The 24,142-nt window shown below is 28.9% G+C and overlaps 3 protein-coding genes across 3 annotated transcripts; 1 reads left to right on the forward strand and 2 right to left on the reverse strand.

Moving 5' to 3' along the window:
• Positions 1-758: 758 nt before the first annotated feature.
• On the reverse strand, positions 759-8,271 carry LOC145753051 (uncharacterized). Its single transcript, XM_082569437.1, has 21 exons — positions 8,128-8,271; positions 7,495-7,684; positions 6,364-6,539; positions 6,060-6,219; positions 5,785-5,876; positions 5,471-5,608; positions 5,191-5,319; positions 5,029-5,087; positions 4,804-4,934; positions 4,595-4,743; positions 4,341-4,454; positions 4,086-4,239; positions 3,771-3,943; positions 3,515-3,637; positions 3,057-3,206; positions 2,402-2,538; positions 2,072-2,214; positions 1,782-1,983; positions 1,429-1,614; positions 1,145-1,255; positions 759-1,072 (listed from the first exon to the last, which is right to left on the reverse strand). The coding sequence occupies exons 1-21, from the start codon at positions 8,205-8,207 to the stop codon at positions 819-821; spliced, it is 3,051 nt and encodes a 1,016-aa protein (XP_082425563.1). The 5' UTR covers positions 8,208-8,271; the 3' UTR covers positions 759-818.
• Positions 8,272-11,917: 3,646 nt separating this feature from the next.
• LOC145763890 (putative ATP-dependent RNA helicase DDX6) lies at positions 11,918-19,019 on the reverse strand. The gene is made up of 12 exons (XM_082575442.1): positions 18,732-19,019; positions 18,548-18,611; positions 18,035-18,167; positions 17,820-17,921; positions 17,323-17,469; positions 16,510-16,604; positions 16,182-16,304; positions 15,338-15,466; positions 15,030-15,146; positions 14,401-14,566; positions 13,767-13,876; positions 11,918-13,101 (listed from the first exon to the last, which is right to left on the reverse strand). The coding sequence occupies exons 1-12, from the start codon at positions 18,890-18,892 to the stop codon at positions 13,024-13,026; spliced, it is 1,425 nt and encodes a 474-aa protein (XP_082431568.1). The 5' UTR covers positions 18,893-19,019; the 3' UTR covers positions 11,918-13,023.
• Positions 19,020-19,618: 599 nt separating this feature from the next.
• On the forward strand, positions 19,619-24,000 carry LOC145756765 (uncharacterized). Its single transcript, XM_082572392.1, has 2 exons — positions 19,619-19,719; positions 20,314-24,000. The coding sequence occupies exon 2, from the start codon at positions 20,335-20,337 to the stop codon at positions 23,878-23,880; it is 3,546 nt and encodes a 1,181-aa protein (XP_082428518.1). The 5' UTR covers positions 19,619-19,719; positions 20,314-20,334; the 3' UTR covers positions 23,881-24,000.
• The last annotated feature ends 142 nt before the right edge of the window (positions 24,001-24,142 follow it).

Raw genomic sequence — 24,142 nt, forward strand, 5'->3', positions numbered from 1 at the left:
CAAGGTTTTAAAAACATGTAAAAATTTTCATAAAATTCATTTAAATATAAGCTAAGATTTAGTATTTTAGATTTCCCATACATTTTATAGCTGCACGTCTAACTATCATATAATTTAGGTTACTTTAACTATTTTCTTCAGGTTGTCTAGCCAAAGCACTTGCCATTTCGTTTCATTGATCTGTTTAGCCGGCTGTCTGGTTGTAAAAGACGAAAATTGCACGAATGACTTAAGATTACGCAACACAGTTTTCTGTCGATTTTGCCAATTAAAAATTAATAGCTTAATGTACTAAAATAACGATTCCACTAATACCATCAACTAAATAATATACATCTTGTTGTTAAGTAATTTATAAACATCACTGCACCTTTAATAAAACCTGCACCTCGCAAAATTTCTAACACCGTCTGTTTAATTTCTCATGACAAAAATCGCAGACTTGCAACCCTAGACTTTTTCGCCTTTTTCTTTTTTTAAACCGGATATGCGATCATGCGTTAAGCATTTTGAATTATTTCTGACGTCAAATAGTAAGCACTTGACTTGTTATTTAAAAAATTATAAATATTTTTAAAAAACCTATTAACCTGATATATATATTTTTGCCTTAAAACAATTTATACAAATTATATGCAATTTAATAACAACAAAGATACTTTAATTTGAAGTATTTTTCTTTTCTTTTTTTTCTTACTTAGCCTACTGTCAAATTTTACTGAATGACTAAAAAATATTTTTATTTAGACAATTTCTTAGACTTTATTTATATTTATTAATTACGAAACTATTTAATATACACTTAAACAACAAAAAAATCACGCAATTGCTTGGAGAAAATTCTCGTACGAGACTTGATCCCGCATTTTTCGGTCGTAGCAACTCAAGAACTTGTACAACTGGTTGGGATCGCTAAAATTAACCCCATAATAGCCCAAGATTTTGCGAAAGACATCAACTGGTATTTTGCCAGAATCAGCTTTATCCTCTTTGCGTAAAGCACGACCAAGAGCTGGCAGATCTTTGCTATCAAGGTTGAATTTTGTGAATCTCTTTACGCTGGCATTGGTGGCTTTAAAGTAAAAACAAAACCCGTTAAAGGACAAAAAATTAAATGTGGACATTTAAAAAAAAATGTTATTACCAGAATTCCCTGAAACAATGGTGGACGGTGGGTGTCGAACGAGTTCGTTAAAATTGCCGCGATAATCGTTGAAATCGTAACTTTTAGACTTTTCTTGGCGCCGAACAAGTCCTGAAAACATAATAAAAGCATTCCAAAAAATCACAAACGCAAAACATTGCTTTCAAGCAAGACAACATTACAATATCGAACAAAATAAAAAAAATAAACAAAAAAAAGCTAGAAAAATAATACTCCCAGCCTATAAGTGATCAAAAGAAAAAAAAATTATAACTAAATATTACCAGTGGGTTTAGTTGTGGATTGTTTGTGATGCGGAGGCATAGATTTGTGCACAGTTACTCGTTTGAATGGAGAAATAGAAGGCGCGTTGTGTAAGTTAATAAACTGTGGTGTAGGTGGAACTGGGTGAACGTAATTATGTTGCCTGGCTTTGTTTGGCTTTTTGCCATCTCTGTATTTCTGCCGAACTAAAAGAAAGTCAATTACTTTTTTACTTAGCATATTTTATGTATTTATAATTTAAAAATACCCATTTATTTTACTAAGCTTTTAAAAACAACTTTGTTATTATATTGGACTTATAAATTTATAGAATCAGCTTTTTTAAAATAAAAATCGTTAAACATAAAATTACTTAGATTTGAATCAGAAGATAATTGTGGTGGCCTTTCATCCGAATCCTTTCTTTTTTTCTTTGGATTTTTGCTAAAATATTCCATCAGTCGAAAGTAGTTTGTTTTCCCACTTATTCTTGACTCTAACATTTCTATCAAGTAATGCAACTCCATATCGTTAATGTCAAGTCTCAGACCTTTGAGTATAGAAAGCATATCTTCCTAAAAAAATAAAAGAAAATTAAAGAGAGAAATAAACAAAAGCTTTAGAGTTTTGTTTTAAACTTAAAATTTTGTTTTGAAAATAAACCTTTGGTATTCTGGATGTTCCCATAGGATCTAGAAATCGAAGTTTTTTCTTCAGCACGTTCCAGTGTGTTAGAATTGGAACTCGAATTTTTTCTAGAACGTGTGTAACAATGGCACTGTCACGTGATGTCTTGCTAAATTTTCCTAAATCAAAAATCATGTGTTTAAATTTTAAGGTATTGCCAAGTTAAAAAGTGAATTTTACAACTTTTATATACTTTTACAGCTTAAACATGTCAACTTAATGCCTTTATTTTAATATTATACCGTTTATAAAATAAAAATAAATTGAATACCTTTTTTTAAGAATTTCAATACATATTTAGTGTACCTGGTTTAATGTTGGCGTAATATAGCCTCATAACAAACTGAAGAATAGTTGGAATAGAAAGGGATTCCATAGGTCGAGTTATAGGCATGGACAACCACAATCTTGACAACTCACTTGGAGTTAGAACAAAGGCACACCTAAAATAAAAATTGCAAGCAAAATTTTATTTTAAGTAAATATGTACATGTATAATAACAAATTGAAAATTAAATACCAATCTTGCAATATAAATTTGAAGCAAGGATTTTCTAATTAGTTTGTATAGATTTTTATTAATATTTTTAACACTACACCGACAATTTGCAGGTTGCAATTCGTCAAACATCATACATCTTAGATTAACTAATTGTCAGTAAATTTAAAACAATACGTGGATGTTTAGCAGACGATTTTATAAAGGATATCAAAAACAAATGCCCATTGTTTTGTGTTTGTTTACTATGCACCTTATTGTTATAAAGAAACAGACAATTAACCATTGTTAACTGTACCAAAAAATAAATAAATACATTTAAAAAAAATAACAAAATTTAATTCATTTTTGTTTTATTATTACGCTTGGCCATTTAAAATATAAAAAAATAAACATTTAAAATTAATATCTAAATATATAACTTTATACATATTAAATTTAATGGAAAAAACTTGATTAAACCTGAATAAAATGTAATCAAATTTTTCTTTGTCGACTCTTCTGTAGTCTTCCCTAACACACAAGTCATATTCCTTCATAAACTGATGAAATTTGTATAGGAACACATCAACTAATGTTGCTTCTAACTGTTCAAGTGGACGGGGTTCGTGGCTAAGTAAAAAATATATATTACAGCAAGAAAATACATTTAAATAATCTTAGCGTGTTTTATAAAAAAAAATAAAATAAACAAGTTAACCACTTTTTATAATTCATTTAAATTTAAACTTTTAAATTTACTTTGATACTGTTTAAGTAGTACATTAAATATATAAAAAAAAACATTTAATATCTACTTCTTTATTTTCTCATTATCTGTGTTATGTACAAACCACGAATTACCAATTTTTATTATACCAAACAAGCTTACAAGAAAACTAACAAAGTGTAATAACAAAAAAATATTTTAATAAGGTTACCTGTGTGTATGATCAGCAGAGTCCACCTTCATGCTTTTCAAATATCGATCTTTATGTTCGGTAAGACGACTTAAACCTTTTTCAGTTTTTAACCATGGATCGTCTGCATCAACAGTTGATGGTCTAATAGTAAATTAAAAGACTGTAATTGTTTTTCATACCACTCATAAGATTGTTATGACCTTAAGGTTACTAGTAAATTTACAGCCAACAAAAATAATGTTTAAAGTTTCATTTTTGCCATTTTTAGTTATACCTTAACATGACGTCATATTTTGCAAGAAAGTCGTTGTAGGATACATAACCCTTACTATCACTCGAGTTCGACGGAGAAGGGACAACTTTAATGTGAGTCGACATAAAATTATTCCACGATGACTCAGTTATTTTAACTCCGAAATGATTCTCAAGTGAGGTTTTAAATTCGTCCTGAAAAAGTGTTAAGTTAAAAAAGCATATATTTACTCGGTTGTACAGTTTAGGAATGAAAAATGAACAACTTAAATATATTGGACACAAAAATAAGTGGTCAGTTTTATTGTTAAAGTAAGTTGAGCATAAATCTACACACCACTTTAAGAAATCCAGTTCCATTTTGATCAAATTGCCGAAAAGCTGACAACAACGACAAAAACTCGCGTTGAAAAATATCGAGAAGCTTCGTCTCCAATAACGACGCACTAGCACCATCTTGCGGCGTCTGTGGCGGAACTTCGTCATGAAACCTAAAAATGAAGATATAAAACAAAGAACTTTACGTAGCAAAAAAACAGACGTTTTTTTTAATAATTTGTTTTAAATGTAGTATTTGTCAACAAGTACTTACATGTGGTTTATGTTACGAACAACTTTGTTAAGTAAACTTCGGTTTGATCTACTTTGAAGTCGTCGTAGTAAAAGCCGATAATTTACAAGTCCTTCTTTACCCCGTAATCCGTTTCTAAAATAAAAAAAATGTTATTAAATAAAACAATGCAATTTACAAATATGGGTAAAATTTTGTTGTTAATTGTTTATAAAGAAATTTTTGCGTATTGTAAATTTTTTTTTTAACGTTTATAAAACTCTTGGTTTTCTAACCTTATTAGAAAATGTTCTAAGTTTGTTGCTTTAACTGGGATACCCAGAACATTAAACACCTCCTTAAGATCAGGTTTTGCAATCAAGCCACTCGAGTTTTGATCTTTTAACTTTAAAGCTCGTGTCACATGGGCTTGACCTTCTTCAAGCTAAAAACATTTGCAATTTTTTAATATTTTTACTTTCAAACATTACAAAGAAAAATTCACCTTCTTAGCAACCATCTCAGCTACGTCACCGTCAAATGTTCGAGAAATAAAAACATCGACTGATGTCACAGGTCGAACTAAACCAGAAGCTGCGGAGACTGTTCGATTTTCATCTTGTATTAATGGTTGATCTCAAAAAGGGAAAAATAGGTAAAATGTTTTACATATTGTTAAGCATTAGAATTTTCTTAACAATGTCAGAAAGGATAAAAGTTAATTAAATACCGTATGGTTGTGAAGCAACTGTTGGTGGTTTTGGCGGTTTTCTAGCCAACGGAGTTTTTCTAAAACAAAAATAAGGAATTTATATAGTTTATAACCATATTTAAAAATGAAAGTTCGTTTTTAAACTAAATTATTTTCCGATTTATTTTTTTGACAGAATACCTCGGCGTTTCCGATTTTCTCGCAGTATTTGGGACAGATTTTTCTTTTACAGGAATCCCGTTTTTATCCAAACCAAGAAGTTCAAGCAATCTGAAAGTATGAACAGCAAAGGGACTTCCGCCTAAATGACTGGATAAAGCAAAATATAATAATTTACTAATTGGGTAAAGTCACAATTTTTTAGCTAAAGTTGCTAAAGCTAGTTTTTATATGGTGTTATGTTAAAAGGTATGCTATAATTGGTATACCAGATTAGTTACATTTTTTTTAGAATATTTACTTTCGAAATATTTTCGCTACAATTTCGTCATCTGCACTGATATGAAGTTTTTGTAAACATTCTCTTAATTGGCCAGGAATGACGTAAGCACCCTCGCCAAAACACATCGGTGGAAATAAATAAGTCAAGTCAAGCTCTCTGAAAAAGGAATAGCTCACCTTTATTATTTTAAACTAGTTTTGTTTTGCAATTTTAATCTTATTTGGCAGGTTTTCATTAACAATTTTTTGACAGTTATATGGTCGCAACAGGAAAAAATATTATGCACCACAACCGATCATTTTTTTGTGTTTTTAACAACCAAGTTTATTTACCCAGCAAATGCCTTCTCCTTTAATAATTTCCAAGCTTGATCAGCGATATCTGTTTTATTTTCTCGTTTTGATTGACTTCGTGATACTGGGACCTGTATGTCAAAGTAAACGACAAACATAATAACAACAAATTAAAAAGATATTTGATAGATAAGCGTTTAAAAGTGTTTTTATATAATTACATTTTATTAAAGTTAACACTTAAACCTTGCCTAATTTCTTTATCAAAGAATGTTACATTTCTACAAAAGTTAATTTAAGAATTTTGTACTTACTGAATTCGATGTCATAATTCGACTTGGAGCCGAATTAGGCGAAGATATCCACTGTGCTTCTTTTGCCATTCGTTTATTATGACGCTCGTTGTTCTGATTCGGCCAAAAATAATCCAACAAATCATCTATTTTTATTGAACTTTTGCGGTCCAAGTTCAACCTTAAATATATAAAGTTAGTTTGAATTTTAATAAAGCAAAAGCCTTTTATAAATATATTTAATTTAACTAACAATTTTCAAAGACACAACATAGAAATTGATTTTATTTTCATCTTTATCCTCTTAATAAAAAGTACACTATACCTTTTTATCACGTGACTGATCTGACGTGGTGTTAAATATCCACATAGTTGCCTTATTATTCTGGAAAAGGCTTCTTTAGTTACCATGCCTTCTGAATTGGGATCGTTAGAGCGAAAAAGTTGCTTCACGAAAGGAATGTTGTTGTTTTTTAACTTTTCCTCCAAAACAAAAATAACCTAAAAAAATTGAAATAAATAACTTATGTTTTTAATTGGAAATTTAATATAACAAAATTAATTAAACACATTTTGTAAATATGTTATAATTAGTTCAATTGCTCTTACCGGCATTATTTTTGACTTGATGGTACTTGTATAGACAACAAATCGGTTATTAATAATTAAAATATTTATTAAAGCAATCCAAAAAATAGGCAATAATTATTGTTACAGATATGTTTATTATAAATTGGAAAAGTTTAAGAGGCTCACATTTTTTTCCACGAACTATAACATCATACGGCATTTAAATTATATAATGACTATTCAATTTCAATTCTAACATTTATTCACTTAATACAATTGTTTAACAAAATATCCAGACGCTTATTGGGAATTGTTTTATTGTTTAGAAACAAGAAACTTAAACCAGGCAACCTATGCTTTATTGTTGACAACAAACAGTGTTAAACATTAACGAACAAAGGGGTAATTGTTTATGAACAAACAATAAATTTGGGATTTAAAGATTTAGTTCAAAGGCCATAAATAATACTAGCGCATGATCAACATTTAATATTTAATTTTTACATTTTTAATATTTAACATTTCAAAGCCTAGATGTAAATGAATATATCTTTTATGTATTTATTTATTCTTTATGTAGGAAGGTCTATTTTACGACTTAAACATAATGTAACATCAGTTACCACGACCCAGTCTCGAGTTGCTTTTGGCAGTTTAGGCTATTATAGATTGTAATTGGCCGATAATTAAGCTGCTGATTAAGTGCTGGCTCGGCAGAAGTTCGTACTGTTTAAAGCGTCTTCCTGAAGTGCGCTACAGCATAAAAGTAGTGAAAATCGAACCCAAGATGTAGTAAAACCAAGTGTACCAACCATTACAGCACGCTGCCGGTATAATAAAAATATCCTAAGCCTTAATTAATCATACGCAATAACATTTTACTTACCTCATCTGTGCTGATACGTTGGCCGTCTTGTGACGTCACACATCTTGGTGTGCCCAGATTATTCCGAGGACATTCCGGATCTAAAACTGTCGTTCCGGCCACACTTTGAGCTCTCGGTCGTTCATTATTTGGTTGCATAAACAAAGATTTTGTTGACCAATTTACCGATTGTGCTCCATCATTTGAGCGCCTGTTATTTATACAAAATTTTATTACTAACGTAGTGGGCATTGTAGCTAACGTATAGCGTGGCAATTGTTCATTTTAAAGTATGAAAATTTTGAATGCAATTTTAATTTATTTTAACTTTTGGGCAAACTAACCTTAGTACACAATTCTAATTTGCTGTACACGTTAGTAAGATTTACTTAATTAAAAATTGGTACTAAAGTCGTTTTAACAAAGACAAAAGTAGCCATTGATTTACATTGAAATTTGCAAAGCTTATTTTCTATTTTAAAGTTTTTTCAATAGCATGTTGTTTTAAAATACTTAACTTCAGACCCAAAACAAATTACATCGTTCAAGTTTACCGCTTAGACAAAATATCTCATGTTTAACTTCATATATAACAACTTGAATACTTAATTGTTATGTTCTTTTATGTATAAAGTACACTTGTATTCTACTTACCCACTGATAGACAGAGAATCACGGCTGCCAAGGCGAGACAATGGATGAGAGATGGCAGGAAATTTTTGCCCTGGTCCCATGGTAAATAAACTTATTAAATTGGTTCATTAATATTTACAAATTCATCTAAGTTCTATTTACAAACCCTTAATATTTAAACCAAAATGAACAATTTGAAAGAAATATTAGATCTGTTTTTATTTGAGTTTGGCATTACTAAATGTTTGCAATTTTTTGCAAATCTTTTTTGAATTATTTTCAAATAAAAATTTCCTTATTTAGATTTATTGTGACTTATTTTACCATACTATATCTAATAACTGTTAATCTGTTATGTAAACAAAAGTCACACTTTTCTTAATACTTTTATTTTTTATTAGATTAATCTTACTAAACTAATCGTGATGTATCGTGGTTACGGTACCTACTCGCAAGAATTCAGCTTAATCGCTTTCAAGGGCTAATTACCGTCGCTCATCTCATTATAACATTATGTAAGGTCATTAAGTACAACGCAAGCCTACAAAGCCTCTGTGAAACAATGAGAAGTCGCGCTTTAAATCGATTTCGAAATAATTACAACTCCGTAAGCTGGCTGGCCTAGCATTCGGTTGCGTTTAAGTGTTGACTTACTTTTTAGGCTAATTAACAATGGAAGGCTGAATTTACAAAAAAAATCTAAGAAAACTCGACAACACTTGATCTCTATTTACCATTTAGAATACTGTTTATTTTAGAGAGTATATAAGCCTATATTTGTACGTTATTGATTGGTCTTTTAAAAATCGAGAATTTAACTATGAAAAAAAAATTAAAACACAAATAGAAATAATAAATTCGCAAATAATTAACCCGACAAAATATTACTAAATATTATTTTTAAATTTTTTCTTCGGTATTCTTACCCTTTTTAACAACAACATATTGTTATCTTTACACATTGTTTTTAACACAGTTGATTTATTTTACACATCTGTGTAACAGAACAATACGATATGAAATTTAAGACCGCGCATCGTGTTATTGTAAGAATTTTTAATGAGATTGTTTCCAGGCAACTATTAAATTAACACAGCATGCTTTCTAAAGAAATTATTAGGTCTATTTTGGATATTTTTGTAGTTTTATTAATATCTGACGACTTATTACATTTTACTTCAAAAGATGTCGTGGCTGTGTTTTATACATTTTTTTTATTAGAAAAAATTACAATAACGATTTAAATTTAAAATGTCTATAATTGAGAACAATTTTTTTAATATCAATTTCACGCACAAACTTTAACCTTGTCTAAAAATTGCGCCAAAATCTCAAGTTGTCAGACATTTCTACGTCATTACAAAAAACTATGACGTCATAACTAGGTTCACAAAACCTTTTTTTAGAAAGTTGCAAAAAAATTTTACAAAGAAATACAAATTCTGTTAAACTCGACCGTCGGAAACTTCCCGTCCACTGGGCGACGCTTTTGTTATAGTAATATTCGGTGTTGAACAGGAGATGGTTGTACAATTTGTTGAAACCGAAGAATTCTTAAAATGTCCGCATTTTCGGTTGCCTGAGTCGGGTAATTTTCTTCGACCGAATGTAATAGTGTTAAGAAAAACGGCCCAAATACTGAAAAAAAGAATATTTGTATATAAACCTATATGTTACATTCCCTAGTTAATATATATTGTTTAAAGTCCTATTTTAAAGTCATCTCTATATTTTTATTAGTTTTACGGTTTATCGATATATATATAATTAAATACTCTTAACCTAAATATATACACCCTTATCCTAACTTTATAACCGCTATATATCTCTTAACTTTTACGGTCTTAAATTTTTTGGCGGTTCGCAAACTAAAATTTATTCTAAAAATTATCTAAATTTGAGAAATAGAATAAACTTACGCTGGAAAGTTGTTAAAACACGAAATCATACAAATCAAGTTGATGGTCGTGTTAATTTTCGGATACATCTGCAGATTTATTTCAGGTGTTTTGCCTACAAATAACACCAATATAGTAGAACCACACAGATCTGTAAAAACACCAACACATGCCAGAATGCCACATCGCTTTATAAGGGTACCTAGACTAAAAAAGTTAACATTTTATTAACCCTAGTTTGTAAAATTTCAGATTCATTTTTTTCGAGTTTTACTTACTCGTTGCTTTCGGCGTTTGCTGCAGCTTTGTTTAGTTTGGAATGAATGCTTAAAGTTGCCCAGAATAAAACCAAATACATTGTTTGTGTTAATAACGTTGCACCCATTATAATAAAAGGAAAAAACCTGGCGGCCGAAGCTACAAACACAAAATCACACTAAAAAGTTAAAATTGAAAACTTTTATGACTAAACATAAAAAAGTGTAATTGGGGATATAAAATTTTTAAATTTTGGATTTTTATAGTTGAAAACAGTAACCATTTTTTAAAACTTTTTTTAGCTGTGTTAAAAAGAATTTTAATTCGCACTTTAATTTTTATATAGAACATTTACCTGCATGATAACAGGCGTTGTTCCTAAACGAAGCTCTTACTTTTGTATCACCAACCCATACACTTAATATTTGCATTACAAACGAAACTATTGTGACTAGAAGTGAGAATTTGCTTAAAAAGGGCAGCCATTTGGGTAAAGCAGACTGAAAAATAATAAACAATTTCGTATTATTGAGTTATGCTTAGTCTATTGCGTTTTTAAGTTGTTGATTATTATTTGTAAATGTTAATTAAAATAAACGTCTTGATAAATGTATGACCGCCTTTAGCGTTAACAAAAAAACACCTTTTATTAGCAAGTTAAGAACACTCAGTATTTGAAAAAAACTTACGCGTAGCACAGGTGCAGAATGAAGTAAATACTGCCGAGCCCACAGATAAATATACACTGAAGTAATTCCAATACTGTAGGTGGTAGGTCCCATTATTCTGAGGCAAATCGTACAAACGTAATCCGTATAATAAATTGGTAAGCAAAGTCGTGCCAAAAATATACCAGAGTCCAATAAAATGCAAATGTTAGAAATTAAGAAGCACTAAAATAGAAATGTTTTAGTTATGTTGTACATAATTTGGCCTGAAAGTTTTATCAAACAAGTTTAAAATGTATTTTCCAGGAAGCTATTTACAAAAAAACATATGGTAAGTCACGTCATTAATTCACAAATACTAACTTTTTTGAGAGGTGAAAGTTGCTTGAGAAATTCAAATATCGTCCCTTTTCCACGTTTTTTCGATTTTAAATAAGAATTCCAAGCCATTCGAGTAATGCAAATTAAGATTGTGAGTTGGAATAAAAACATAACACCCACTATTACTATATGGGTTATAGGACCCTGTAAAACCGCGCCTGTTTGATTGGTACTTGCATTTTGTTGATCATACTTAACAGTTGTGTTGAAATCCATTGGTTTGTTGACTTTTCTACAATGGCCTAGTATTCTAAAGGTGTACTATACATACATATGCGCTTTATATACACCTCAGATTTATTAATAAATTATGGATGTTAATTAGATTGAACTAAAACGGAATAGATATTAAGGGATAGATTAAAAATTAAAAGCAAGATTTGCGTTGTTGAACAAGCTAATTAAAGCAGATTAAAAATGCCCAAGTGACCTTTCCAATCCTACTGTGGGAATTTAGATTTAATCAATTATTCATGCATAAAATACATTTAAACTAGTAAAAAATATTTAGCTAAAATGTCAATTATTTTGACATTCATAAATTTATCATTTTTGAGCCTAAACTTTATTTCAATTTTTTTAAACGTAAATTACAAAATGTTTCATTACCAAGAGTTTATTTGATAAAAAACAAGACTGAAAGAATTTGAGTAAGATCAAAATATCATCCAAGATTTCCATATTAAAAACAAAAAAATGATTCTATTTTGGTGAACTTTTTCGTGAAACTAAAAAAAAATTAAGTATTCGCCTTCTACTATAAGCAACAAGCATGCATTTTATATTGTTATAAATCTGTAATATCCCACCAATATTACATATGCCCTTACATTACATCTTACTTATAGTTAGGCGAATACTTAAGTGTAGCATAAAAGCAAAGATGTTATAACGCATATACGATCAAACTGCTACTATTTAATCGTAGGTAGGAAATTTATGAAGCAAATATTCATAATAATAATAATAACACGCAACTATACCCCAAACCCATTAGAAGACATCAAAATTTACAAAAACCGAAAATGAACAGCAGATTTCACCATAAAAATTTAAACGCTGAAGTAACCAATTTTTTAAAATGAACCAATATTATTGTTACAATCAACCAGGTTAATAAGTTGTCGATATTTTTAGCCAAATATCAAAAATAAACCTTATGGCAAAATAGCAATATTGTTTATAAGCATTTAGGTTCAAATTACACCCAACTTCACGAATTATTTGCAACAGTATCTTTTAACAATTTCGACACTTTTCAATGCCTTATTAAGTAATAAAATTTTTAACTTTTCAGTTAAAATTTTTCCGAAAAAAAATTGAATCAAAAATTGTACCCATTTTGGATAGAAAAATGCAAGTAAATGGCTATATAACAATAGCCTTTTATAATGGTGTGCCTATACTTACATTAACATGACTCGTTTACTAGTAAAATAAGGTAACAGAATTCTTAAAACACCAAGTTGGCCTTAATAGAAAATAAAAGAAAAAATTCAAAAAATGAGCCCTTTTTATATGTTTGCTGTGTGTTTAAATACCCATTGCTGTATCACAGATATTGTGATATTAATAAACAAGCAAAATCGATGCTTTATGCAATAATCGCGTGTTTTTGTTGTTATTGTTTGCGAGAAACACTGCGAAAGATTGTCCGAGAAAAAAAAATAAAAAAATCGAGAGTTGTCGTGACGACCGGGTCACGTGACTGTCTAAAGTTCGTCGTCTTTTGCGTCTTCTTTCTTGGGCTCAAGAGAATATTCGGCCACATAGAGAGATTTGTCAATAACCTTAACAAATATTTAAAAAATATGAAAATTGATAGTGTGTAAAAATATAAGTTTAACTATTGGCTTTGAAATAACATAATTACTTGGCTCACTTACTCAATTACATATTAAATTTCTTACAAAAACATCAATTCTTTGTAAAAAATAAGGAACTGAAAAAAATAAACACTGGATTGGATATTGTTTTATAATTTACCAACAATGGTAAAACAAAGAGTTAAACTAAATATAACTTTCTTTTATGTTAATGTTAATACATTGAAGCAGCTATAAAAACATAACAAAAAATCAATACCAATTCGATAAAAGGAATAATGGATTTAAACTTTACAATTTTAAATAATTCTTGTTAAAGCTTTTTCAAACTGGTACTATGGTGTAGTGGTTAAAACAGTTGGCTTTACTACATAAGGTCCGAGACTTGATTCCTACTGCTCTCATGCTTACTGTCCTCGAGTATGGCCCTATAAATGGTATAAACTGCTGCTGAGCCAACAACAAATCAGCAGATGAATTAACGGGCAATTCTAACCAACTATACCCCAAACTGCAAAAGGCAACTCGAGACTGGGTCGGGGTAACTGATGTTACTCTATGTTTAGGTCATGAAGTTAACCTTCCCAGATCAAAAATAAAGAAATTTAAAAAAATGGATAAAAACTTACTGGTGGGATGGCCTTGATGTCGGTTTTAAGTTCTTCTTCGATGCGAGCCAAGTTAAAACGATCTTCGTAAGTTATCAGGTTGATTGCAAGTCCAAGATGACCATATCGTCCTAAATATTACAAAATAACATTAAAATTACTAGTTGGTTGCCTTCCTAACAGGTTTTTGGGGGTTAGATATTTAAATTGGACATACATACACTTAGTCCACTATGTTACACTATATATATAGATTATTAAAAATAAACAACATTAGATTAATTAAAAATTTTTAAAATTACCAAGGTTTTTCGAAAAGTAGATCGAAAATTTAAAATATATACCATAAGTAACATGACACATGTATTTAAACGTTTTTTAAATTGCAATTTATTAAGTTATAAAAAAAAAAATCATAATGACATATGTAAAATATTATTGAGTTTTTTATAGCAATTATGTAATTTTCAGGACAGAAGCTATTAAGTGAGTTATTAATCGGAACAAAACATTTTTACAAGTTTTTTGATAAATCAAAAATTTTTAAAAATATAAGGATTCTAAAAATTAGGTTAATTTAAACTATTTATAATATTTTATGAATATTAAGTAAAAATTTTATTTTCCCCCCTAAAAAAATTTGTAAATATTTTACCAGATCTTCCAATTCTGTGCAGATAAGTTTCTGGCATTTTTGGAAAATCGAAATTGATGACAACATTAACAGCTTGTATGTCAATTCCACGAGTAAATAAATCGCTGCACACCAAGTTTCGGCACATTCCTTCACGAAAATCATGGAACACTCTGTTTCTGTATTCCTATAAATAAAAAAATTACCAGATTTGCAAACTGAATTTAGTTCCAAACATTGTTTTTTTATTTTAGTCCCTTTTTTGTCTTTTAACAATTAAATTTAAGATGAAGTGGTTTCTTAAAAAAACTTATATATAATATATGCAAATATACAAATATAAGGTTAACGTTTAATATAGGCTACTGATTTGGGGGTCTTGGGTTTGCTTACCATTATTGGTATAGTAAAGTATATTAGAAACACACCCTGGCAATAATTTTGTCAAGTTTAAATAACAGAAGAAAAAAGCTTATACATATAAATAAATAATGATGTTTATGATTTTCCAATACCTAATTGTTTAAATAAACACATGTAAGTTAGGTAGTTACATAATTTAAAAAAAGACGAAGACGTTATCCTAAAAATAAATTTTACAATTTTTTATGTACCACAAACATGATATAAAGTAAGTAATAAGTTGTTACCTGTTTCATTCTAGCGTGAATGTAGAAGCATGAGTAGCCAAGCTCGGTAATTTTCTTCGCAAGAAGTTCAACTCGATGAGTCGAGTTACAAAAAATTATCGACTGATTTATTTGGAGCTGAAAATTGAGTTTTTGAGGAAAGTGTAATTTTAATAATTGTATATAAATAAATAAATTTTTTTTTAATAAATTTCAAAAAAATTGCATATTTTAAATATTTTAGATTAAATATAGCGAAATATGCAAAAAAATACACCATTTTCAAGTTAAAAAATATAATTAACAAATACACAAAACTCAAGTATTACCTTGGAAAAAAGAGTGTTTAAACAGTGAACCTTTTTCTTTTCAGCCACGAAAGCGTAATATTGAGTAACCCCCTTTAAGGTTAACTCATCCATGAGATTAATCTCGTAAGGTTTTTTCATGTGCCTCATCTGGAAAAACCAAAATAATATTAAACGAATTAGTGCCAAGTGCAACAAAATTTAATTTCTTTATAAATAAAATATTTACAAATATATATAACAAAGTTTTTTTTTAATTTTATAAAAAATAAATTAAAAAATTTTTTTTATGTTACATAGTCTGTAAAAATATTAAAATCTACCAAGTATGTTATGATATATATACCCATAAATTTAAATAAAGTAAATTTCTTAAAAAAGACATTTATTATAAAAAGTCTTTTTGATAATTAGGCAAACATTTTTTAAATTGCCAAATAATTGTAATGTTTGGTGTTTTTTAACTTTGTTTTTTTATTTTGTGGTTAAAATATTTAAAAATAAACATAGAGATAAAAAACATGCCTGATAGCCTACATTAATTAAAAAATGTTCTTTGAATTTCATCTTACATCAATATACCAATTAACAATGGTGTTCATTTCATCTCTGCCAATGACAATTAATATATATATATATATATATATATATATATACCATTAAAAATAAGTTACAATAAGAAAACAAAATATAAAAAAATCTATTAATATTAAACTTTTAGGAATAACAGACTTATAATAAGCCTTTGAAAGAAATGGCTTTTGTTTAAAAATTTATCACGGAATTAAAAAAAAAATTAATCACAAAATTTTTAAAACCATACAAAAATGAGCAAATTAGGTATTAAAAAGTGGAAAAATTTTACCATAAAATCTTTAACAGTGACTGGGAAGGTGGCAGAAAAGAGCAAAATTTGTCGGCTGACTGGTAAACGGTCAACAATGTCGTCCATCATTTGTTTAAAATCTTGTGATAATAATTTATCCGCCTAAAAGTTAAAAAAATTTATATTTTGAATAATTTAATTCTCAAAATTTTATTCGTAAGAAAACAAAAATAAATTTGCTTATAATTTTTATTATATATATACAATGTTTTTCAAAATAAAACTTATATTTACAAATAAAATTTTAAAAATGCTAAGGCCACACTCCTACATATATAATCTTATCATGAAATAAAATACAATTTACCTCATCGAGTACAATCATGTTACAGCGATCAACTTTTGCAATTCGTTTGTTGATTAAATCTAATATTCTTCCAGGTGTGGCAACGATAACATGAACTTAACAAAAAAATTTAAAGAATATAAGTTATTTTAACATTACAGATACTAGTTGGGTACCATCCTTTGAGCTTCGATTTTTAAGTGATTGCTGTTATATAGTTTCAACTAATATTTCTTACACTAACATTTCCATGTATTGTAAAAAACTTTTTTTTTATTTAAAAGCCTATAAATTGGAATAAACCTTTTTTTTAAATATAGGTTGTTATGCCTGATAACATTATAGACCAAAAATTTAACAATATAAAAAAATATTTCTAAAAAAAAAAAAATAAAAACTAACAATAAATATCTTTTTTAAATTTAAAAAAATATATATTTGTAGTAAAAGTGAAGTTTTATTAAATTAATATTCTTGATAGAATACTGAAAGGTAAACATAGCAAGCTCTTTAAAGTATAAGTAAATAAAATGTTTTGGTAAATGATATTTTAGCAACTTAATGGTTATGGTTTTGTAATGATTAACCAGCTTAACAACACTACATGGCCAAATGTAAATACTAGTAAAACTCTGCATTGTCAGTAAACAAAATTATAACCTGCAACAATAAACTGCAAAACTGAATTAAATTCTTATTTTCAGTAAAAACTAAGGTTTTAGGCTTGCTTTACTACTTTAAAATGTAATGCAAAAATAAATAAAGGCAATGACAATGCTACAAAATGAAAGTTATGACCACAAAAATGGTTTAAAATATACCAAAAATTCTCACCATTATTATCCAGTCTCATAATGTCATCTCTAAGGTTAGTTCCTCCTGTGGTTACCATGACGTTAAGAGCTCCCATGTATTTGCTTAGCTCGATCGCAATTTGGGAAGTTTGAAGAGCAAGTTCACGGGTGGGTACAAGGACCACAGCTGCAAGTAAAAACTTTAATCTTAAAAAGTTTGAGAGAATATTTTTTACATTCATTTATCCTCAATGTAGGGAGGTCTACTTGACGACCTAAACATAGAGTAACATCAGTTACCCTGACCCAGTCTCTAGTTGCCTTAAGCAGATTAAGATATTATAAACCATAATTGCCCAATAATTGTAATAAAGTGTTAACTCAGTAGGAAAAAAATTATAGTGCCATACTCAATGCTGCTACAGCAAGAGAGCACTAGGGATTAAACCCAGAACCTCATAAAGTAAAACCAAGTGTTCTGATCACCACACAACTCTGCTGGACAGTTGGTAAAATTCTTGAAAGTGAGTAAGTTACCTTGAATATAGTTTTTGTTTATATCACATCTTCCCAGCATTGGAATTAAATAAGCTCCAGATTTTCCGGTTCCATTTTTGGCACGAGCTAGCACATCACGACCTTAGCAAAATAAATAAAATTAAAATGTATAGGCTATATCCAAAAAAATCTAAAATTTAAACTATATATATTTGAAATCTAAAATTTAAACTATAACTACAAATTTTTTTTACCCGACAATGCAATAGGAATGCTCTCTTCTTGGATTGGTGATGGTTTCTCCCAACCTTTTTCAAATATACCCATGAGTAATTCTCTTTTAAGACAAAAGTCTTCAAATTCTACACCTTTTGTGGAAGTGACATCCTGTTTCAGAATATTAAAAGTTTAAAAAACTAAGTTTTTAGTTTAGTTTCACAAAAATCTAAATTAGTTTATAACCAAATTTGGTTATTGGTAGTCTTTAATATTAGTCGAAACATTAAAATTCAAGTAATTGATAAGTTTTACTAATATAAACAGTATTTTGAAAATAAATTAAGATTTGTTTCTTGAAAATTTAAAAACTTAATTCAAACAAGTACAAAAACATATTGTTCCAAAAAAACTTGGCAAAAAAATTTACAAAGTAAACACAAATGTGAACTTTATTTAAGTTAATGAAAGCTCTTTGTGACAAAATAGATAACAAATGTCAAACATTACTCTTTAATTAAAGGATTTAACAAATAAAACTAAAAACTCACAGAAGTTTTTTTTCGGTTATCGACTGGAGGTCGGTTTAAATTTGCTTTCCAGTCCTCTCCCTCACTAAACATAAAAAATATTTAAAATGCAAGAATCTTGAAAAGTAGACATCAAAACAACCAAACATTAACTCATATTAATATTGTAGACATTAAATAAATTTATATACTAAGTCTTACTTACCCAACCTGACCACTATTATGCATTGGGTTAGTAAGAATTTTTGGCGATGGTTTATTATTTGTGGATGCATTAAGAGCGGGCGATCGATTTCCACTCATTTTGTGGTTGTTTTGTAAAATTGTTTGTGGCCCGCGACTTGGTGGCGGTACAACATTAGCCATGTTAACAAAATAGAAGTTGAACTTCACGAACAGACAAAAATCGGACTCTTTTCAACGTTTTGAAACAAAAAACTTTTAACTTGTTTGAAGGAATGCTTTTATTAACAGTAACTTAATTATATACTAATATCTTTATAAAAAGAAACAGTAGTATTAGGGAATACTGGTTAAACAATTTTTTAACTTCTTAAAACGGAAAAAAAGGTCGGTTTTATATTATCAGTTTATATTTTGCCCATGCTGTCATGTGTCTTGTCTGCATGTTGATCATTAATTTCAGTAAACTATTAACTAAAGAAGTTATTATTTTTTATTTAAAAAACATGCAGTGCTACAAAATTTGATTAAATTGTCAAATCTTACTAACGCGCCACAACGTGGTTAAGCCTGCGACAAAACAATGAAATCAAAGTCGCCATTACGTTTGGGATTTTGCAAACTCGCGAAAAAAGAATAAAAGAAAACTTAGAACAGCAAAGTTGACCCCGTCTACAACGATCACCACGTCAAAAATGTTATTTTTAAATTTGTAATTTTTAAAACATGATTATTAACAAACTGTTGGTAATTTAAACTTGTTATAAATTTATTATTTATTAATAAATTGTTATACAAAATATGCTAATTAAGAACGACTTTCCCAAATTTAACCATAAATCTCTAGCGCCATCTCACGAATACAATACAGGGATTTAATTTGAACGTTACTCGAACACGTTTTTTTAAAAAACATCTAAATAATGTTCGATAGTAACTAAGGATGCAGCTCTTCAACTAAAATTCATCTGTAATGCAATAAATTCACTGTGTAGCTCCAAACTGTTACGGTAATTTTTGTATTTTTATTTTGAAAGTACTAATTAAAATTTACATAAAATGTTAAAATTATTTAATTAACAAAATGCCCAAAACTATTACACTTTTAAATCTCTGTGATGCCCCCTGCAGGAAAAATTTTGCGTTTTTATAAACAATTTTTCAGTTGGTATTTTAAATAAAACGAGATGTGAAAAAATGATATTTTTATTTTTTAATTTGACATTGCTAAAATTGTTTAACATTCCTAAAAGCAAATTATAAGGTATAAAAAACACTGATTTTAACACATAAAAAAGGTCATTTAAATATATATATATATAAAAGCTTTATATCTAGATGGCAAAAAATAATAAATTGTATATATATTGGGTATTCGTATTACACTTTTTTTTGCATATGTTAACAAACTTATATTTGAAGATTATTTTATTCTAATTGATAAATTGTTGTACTTTCAAAACAGTGATATTTTTGTTGTTGTTTTGTTACCATTAATATTATATGATATTTTTAAAAGAGTCAGTTTTGATAAATAAATATCAGATATTTATTTATTATTAATTGTTGAATCGATTTTTTTAAAAATGTTTCTTTTATTTCAGAAATTTTGCGAATAAATCAACATGTCGATTCTTAAGAACTTCACCTTTCTGGGTAATGGCTTGTCTGCGGTTTTTTCCACAAATAACTTTGTGAGAATATCAACACCACATATTAGGCTATCTTCACCTATAAAGATCCAACAATTAAGAAGTTTTTCACGCACTTTTATAAAATATACCGAGGTTATGCCTGAAACACAAAATATTATTGATAGGGGTTTAAACAGAAAAAGTCTTAATTGGGCAAAGAATACGATTTTTAAAGCCGTTCAAAAGAATGGTTTTCTGACACCAACAATTTTTAAAGCTATTATCACTGATCTTCATAAACAGAAAATCATGACAGTAGATCATTCAAGATATCTTTTATATTCCATGAAATATCTTACATTCAGCAACCCAAAAGAAACTACAATGATTCTTGACTTGTTAGCTAAAGATGTTACATTTTACCCAGATGATTTAAATACTGTTTCGTATTTTGAAGATTTGATATTTTGTTATAATAGATTTAGTAAAGGGGTAATGTCCGATGACATGTTACATAAGATGGAATTGGCTAATGTCAAACCATCTCGTCTAATTTTAAAAGAACTAATACATTCACTTTGCCAAAATAAGAAACTTGATGAGGCACTTCAAACTGTCAATTATATGAAATCCCAAGAAATGATAATTTCTCCCAACATACATGCACATATTGTATACTGTAAATGTTTACTTGGAGAAAGCGAGGAGGCAATCAATTATTTTCTGGAGCATAAACTGGAAATTCATCCTCGTTTTCTAAATCTACTTTATTTGGGCTTTGCAGAAAGTGGAGATATAGACATGCTTAAAACAAGTATTAATAGGTTTTCTTCTACGCATAATAAGTGGGCATATATAACAGACTCGTTTGCTTCTCGAATGTTCTTGGCCTTGTTAAAAATTGAAAATGGAAAACATATTAAGTTTTTTGAAAACCTATTTCCTGTTTTTGATAACCCGATTATGGTTTTTAGCCTTCTTACTAAATTGAAATTTCATGAGGATTCAATAAATGCAATTTCCCCATTTTTAAAATTAGAATTCAAAAATAATTTTGCATTTATCAACGCCACTGCAAAAAAAATTTGCGAGGAGAATAAGTCATTTGAAGAGGTCAATGCTGCAGTATCTTTGTTTAAAGGACAGTCAAGTTATGTAAAGCTTCATTACTTTGTACTGTTCGAGTTAGTTATGAAACAAAATCTGAAATGCGTTAAAGAAATTTTGCTTAAAATGCACAGGGAAAAGATTCCGATCAAATCTTCTATGATTTTACCCATTCTTTGTACAAACCCACCTCTTGAGTTTGTAAAGGACCTAAAGCAGGTTTGCAATGAAATTAATGTGGATTTTCCTGAAAAAATGTTTGTTTCTTTAAAGTTGACTAAAAGTGATACAGAAAAACATAGTTTAAAATATTTGGCATCTTATTTCATGGCAATGTCGGAAGATAATCATTCAAAAAAATTCACTGAACATATGGTTTCGCTTAGGAAGAAATACAATCGTTCAGCAGGGATGAAAAAAGTGCTATTTAATAACTTTTTAATTCTTGGCAATGAGCTTAACAACTGCACTTATGAAGGCCTTGGTAAGAATGCCACATCAAAGAAAAAATTATTGTCAGGTTTACATTCGAATTTAAACTCTTTGAAAAAATCTGGAGGAAGTTATGTAAGTAACCAGTTGAAGGATTTCTCCACAAAAAAATCAGTTGCTGACATTATTAAAGTAATTGATTTAATCACTCATGAATCTAATTCATGTGAATCTAGTGAGCTTTTGTTTGACATAAACCAACTTTGTTCGGAAATACTTACCTTTGCATTTAGGAATTTATTTGCTGACGACTATGACAAAGTTCTACATAAAGTTTCTGAAATTCCAAATATTACGTTGTCTGATGGCTGCGTAAACCAAAATATTTGGCATTTTATTTCAACAGGAAATGAAGAGCAAGTAAAAGCTTTAGAAATTCCTGCTGATTTGCCTTCAAATTATGCTGTATCTTTTATTCCGGAGTGCATTTTAAGGTCTGGTCATCCCAACACTCTTGCCTTGCTGGAGAAGTATTTAGAAAGAGCATATGGCAAAGAAGATGCTTACTGGATATTATTTTCATCATTTTTACAGCATGACATGATGAATGAAGTTAATGATTTGATTGCCAGGTATAAAAATATTGTTGGTAACAGTCCAAGATCTGGGCTAAATTATATCACACAGTGTGTGTTTGGTCTTTCTCAAAAAGGAATTTTAAAAGAGAAATGTTTTATTTTGTGGGATCACTGCCAAAATAAATTTTACCGCCAAAATATCTTTGACAAAATTTGTACCGAGCTTTCTAGCGATGTGAATAGCTTGACAGATTTTCTAAATTATGCCTTCTGCAAAAAAAATTTGGGGAATATAATTTCACGAGACAAAATCTTGGCTGTGTTTTTGGAGCACAAAGTTTTGCCCCCTGTATCTTTTCAGCTAGGACCTTCCCACAAACAACTGTTTCAGCTTTTGTTACAAGAAAAGTTAGATTTGAAAAAATTTTCGGAAATTATTTCAAATCTTACCAACGATGAGAAAATAGGTATTCCTTTTAGTATTTTAACTGCATTCTATTGTAAGGTAATTGACAGTTCTGAATGGGACACCAAAGAGGTGAAAAAAATAACTAATGATCTTAAATTATCTTATTTGCCATACAGACAAGCTGGTATTTTAGAAAAAAAATTACAAAAGCTTGTTGAAGAAGACAAGGTTGAGCAAGCAGTGCAATTTATTAGTGACAATTTTCAACTGATAAACAAAAACAACAGAAATGTTGAACTGTGGAAAACAGCAGTAAAAACTGTTTGCAAAGCTGCTGTTGAAAAAAATCTTGTTCGTTGTGTATTTGATTTGGGAAAAATTATAGATGCATCATCAGTTGCACATTTTGCCAATATTAATTCAATTATTAAGGTGCATTTAACTTACCTTCATTATAAACTGAATCACACCCTACCAAAAAAAATACCTTCATTTTTATTAAAAGATTTGGTTAAATTGGTCAAGAATCAAGAGGGGGATATAGGAATTAAAAATTTGAAACAAGCTGTTCTGGATAAAAGTGGCTCATTAGATATTTTTGTCCATGCGTTGCTTGCAATAAAAGAATTTCAACAACTTGGCTTAAAAATCATTGAAGAGGAAAAATTAACCTTGACGAAATATGTAAGTGCCTATAATTCGACCACAGATTATGAAGATTTTGAAGGCATAGACAAGATATTTCGAGAGCAAAGTGGCATGGACCAGGGATTTCTTAACAGATGTTATCTGTGGCGAGCTTTTAATTTTTTGCCAAATTCACAAGTCACACCAGAATGCCTTTCAGAACGGTATTTTTCCGCGTTTACATATGAACCTTTTAAAAGTATTGCATATCCACGGCTAATTCATCATTTACAATTCAACGCAGGCGAGAATCATAAAATTAAGATTCGACGAGATTTGTTGAAGCTAAAAAAAAAACTAAATGAAGAAGATTTTTTCGCTTAGATATATATGAACAAAGTGATGTTTGTTTTATCTGTTTTTTTGTCTAAACATTGGTATAGTGCCATTTATCTTGACTTTGATTCTGGGACATTCTAACATATGTTGCATTGTAACATGTATTTGGCAACATATTTATATTTATATATATATAAATTAATTTTCTTTAAGCCTATATTATTACTTTAAAATTAAATTAAAAGAATTAATTTTTTTTTTAATTTTAGGAAGCTATTTTTCAAAAGTTATTTATTAAAATACTCAA

Source organism: Corella eumyota, chromosome 1, assembly GCF_963082875.1.
Source record: "Corella eumyota chromosome 1, kaCorEumy4.1, whole genome shotgun sequence".
Taxonomy (NCBI): domain Eukaryota; kingdom Metazoa; phylum Chordata; class Ascidiacea; order Phlebobranchia; family Corellidae; genus Corella; species Corella eumyota.

Bases quoted from the DNA above. Each gene is read 5' to 3' on its own strand.
- LOC145753051 (XM_082569437.1), bottom strand. From the start codon at position 8,207: ATGGGACCAGGGCAAAAATTTCCTGCCATCTCTCATCCATTGTCTCGC. The intron at 4,455-4,594 runs GTTAGAAAACCA...TTTTTATTTTAG, and splicing joins TTAGAACATTTTCTAATAAG to AAACGGATTACGGGGTAAAG. The intron at 2,215-2,401 runs GTACACTAAATA...TTTTTGATTTAG, and splicing joins TTACGCCAACATTAAACCAG to GAAAATTTAGCAAGACATCA.
- LOC145763890 (XM_082575442.1), bottom strand. From the start codon at position 18,892: ATGGCTAATGTTGTACCGCCACCAAGTCGCGGGCCACAAACAATTTTA. The intron at 18,168-18,547 runs GTGAGTTTTTAG...ATTCTGAAACAG, and splicing joins ATAACCGAAAAAAAACTTCT to GATGTCACTTCCACAAAAGG. The intron at 15,147-15,337 runs GTAATACTTGAG...CTCAATTTTCAG, and splicing joins TAAACACTCTTTTTTCCAAG to CTCCAAATAAATCAGTCGAT.
- LOC145756765 (XM_082572392.1), top strand. From the start codon at position 20,335: ATGTCGATTCTTAAGAACTTCACCTTTCTGGGTAATGGCTTGTCTGCG.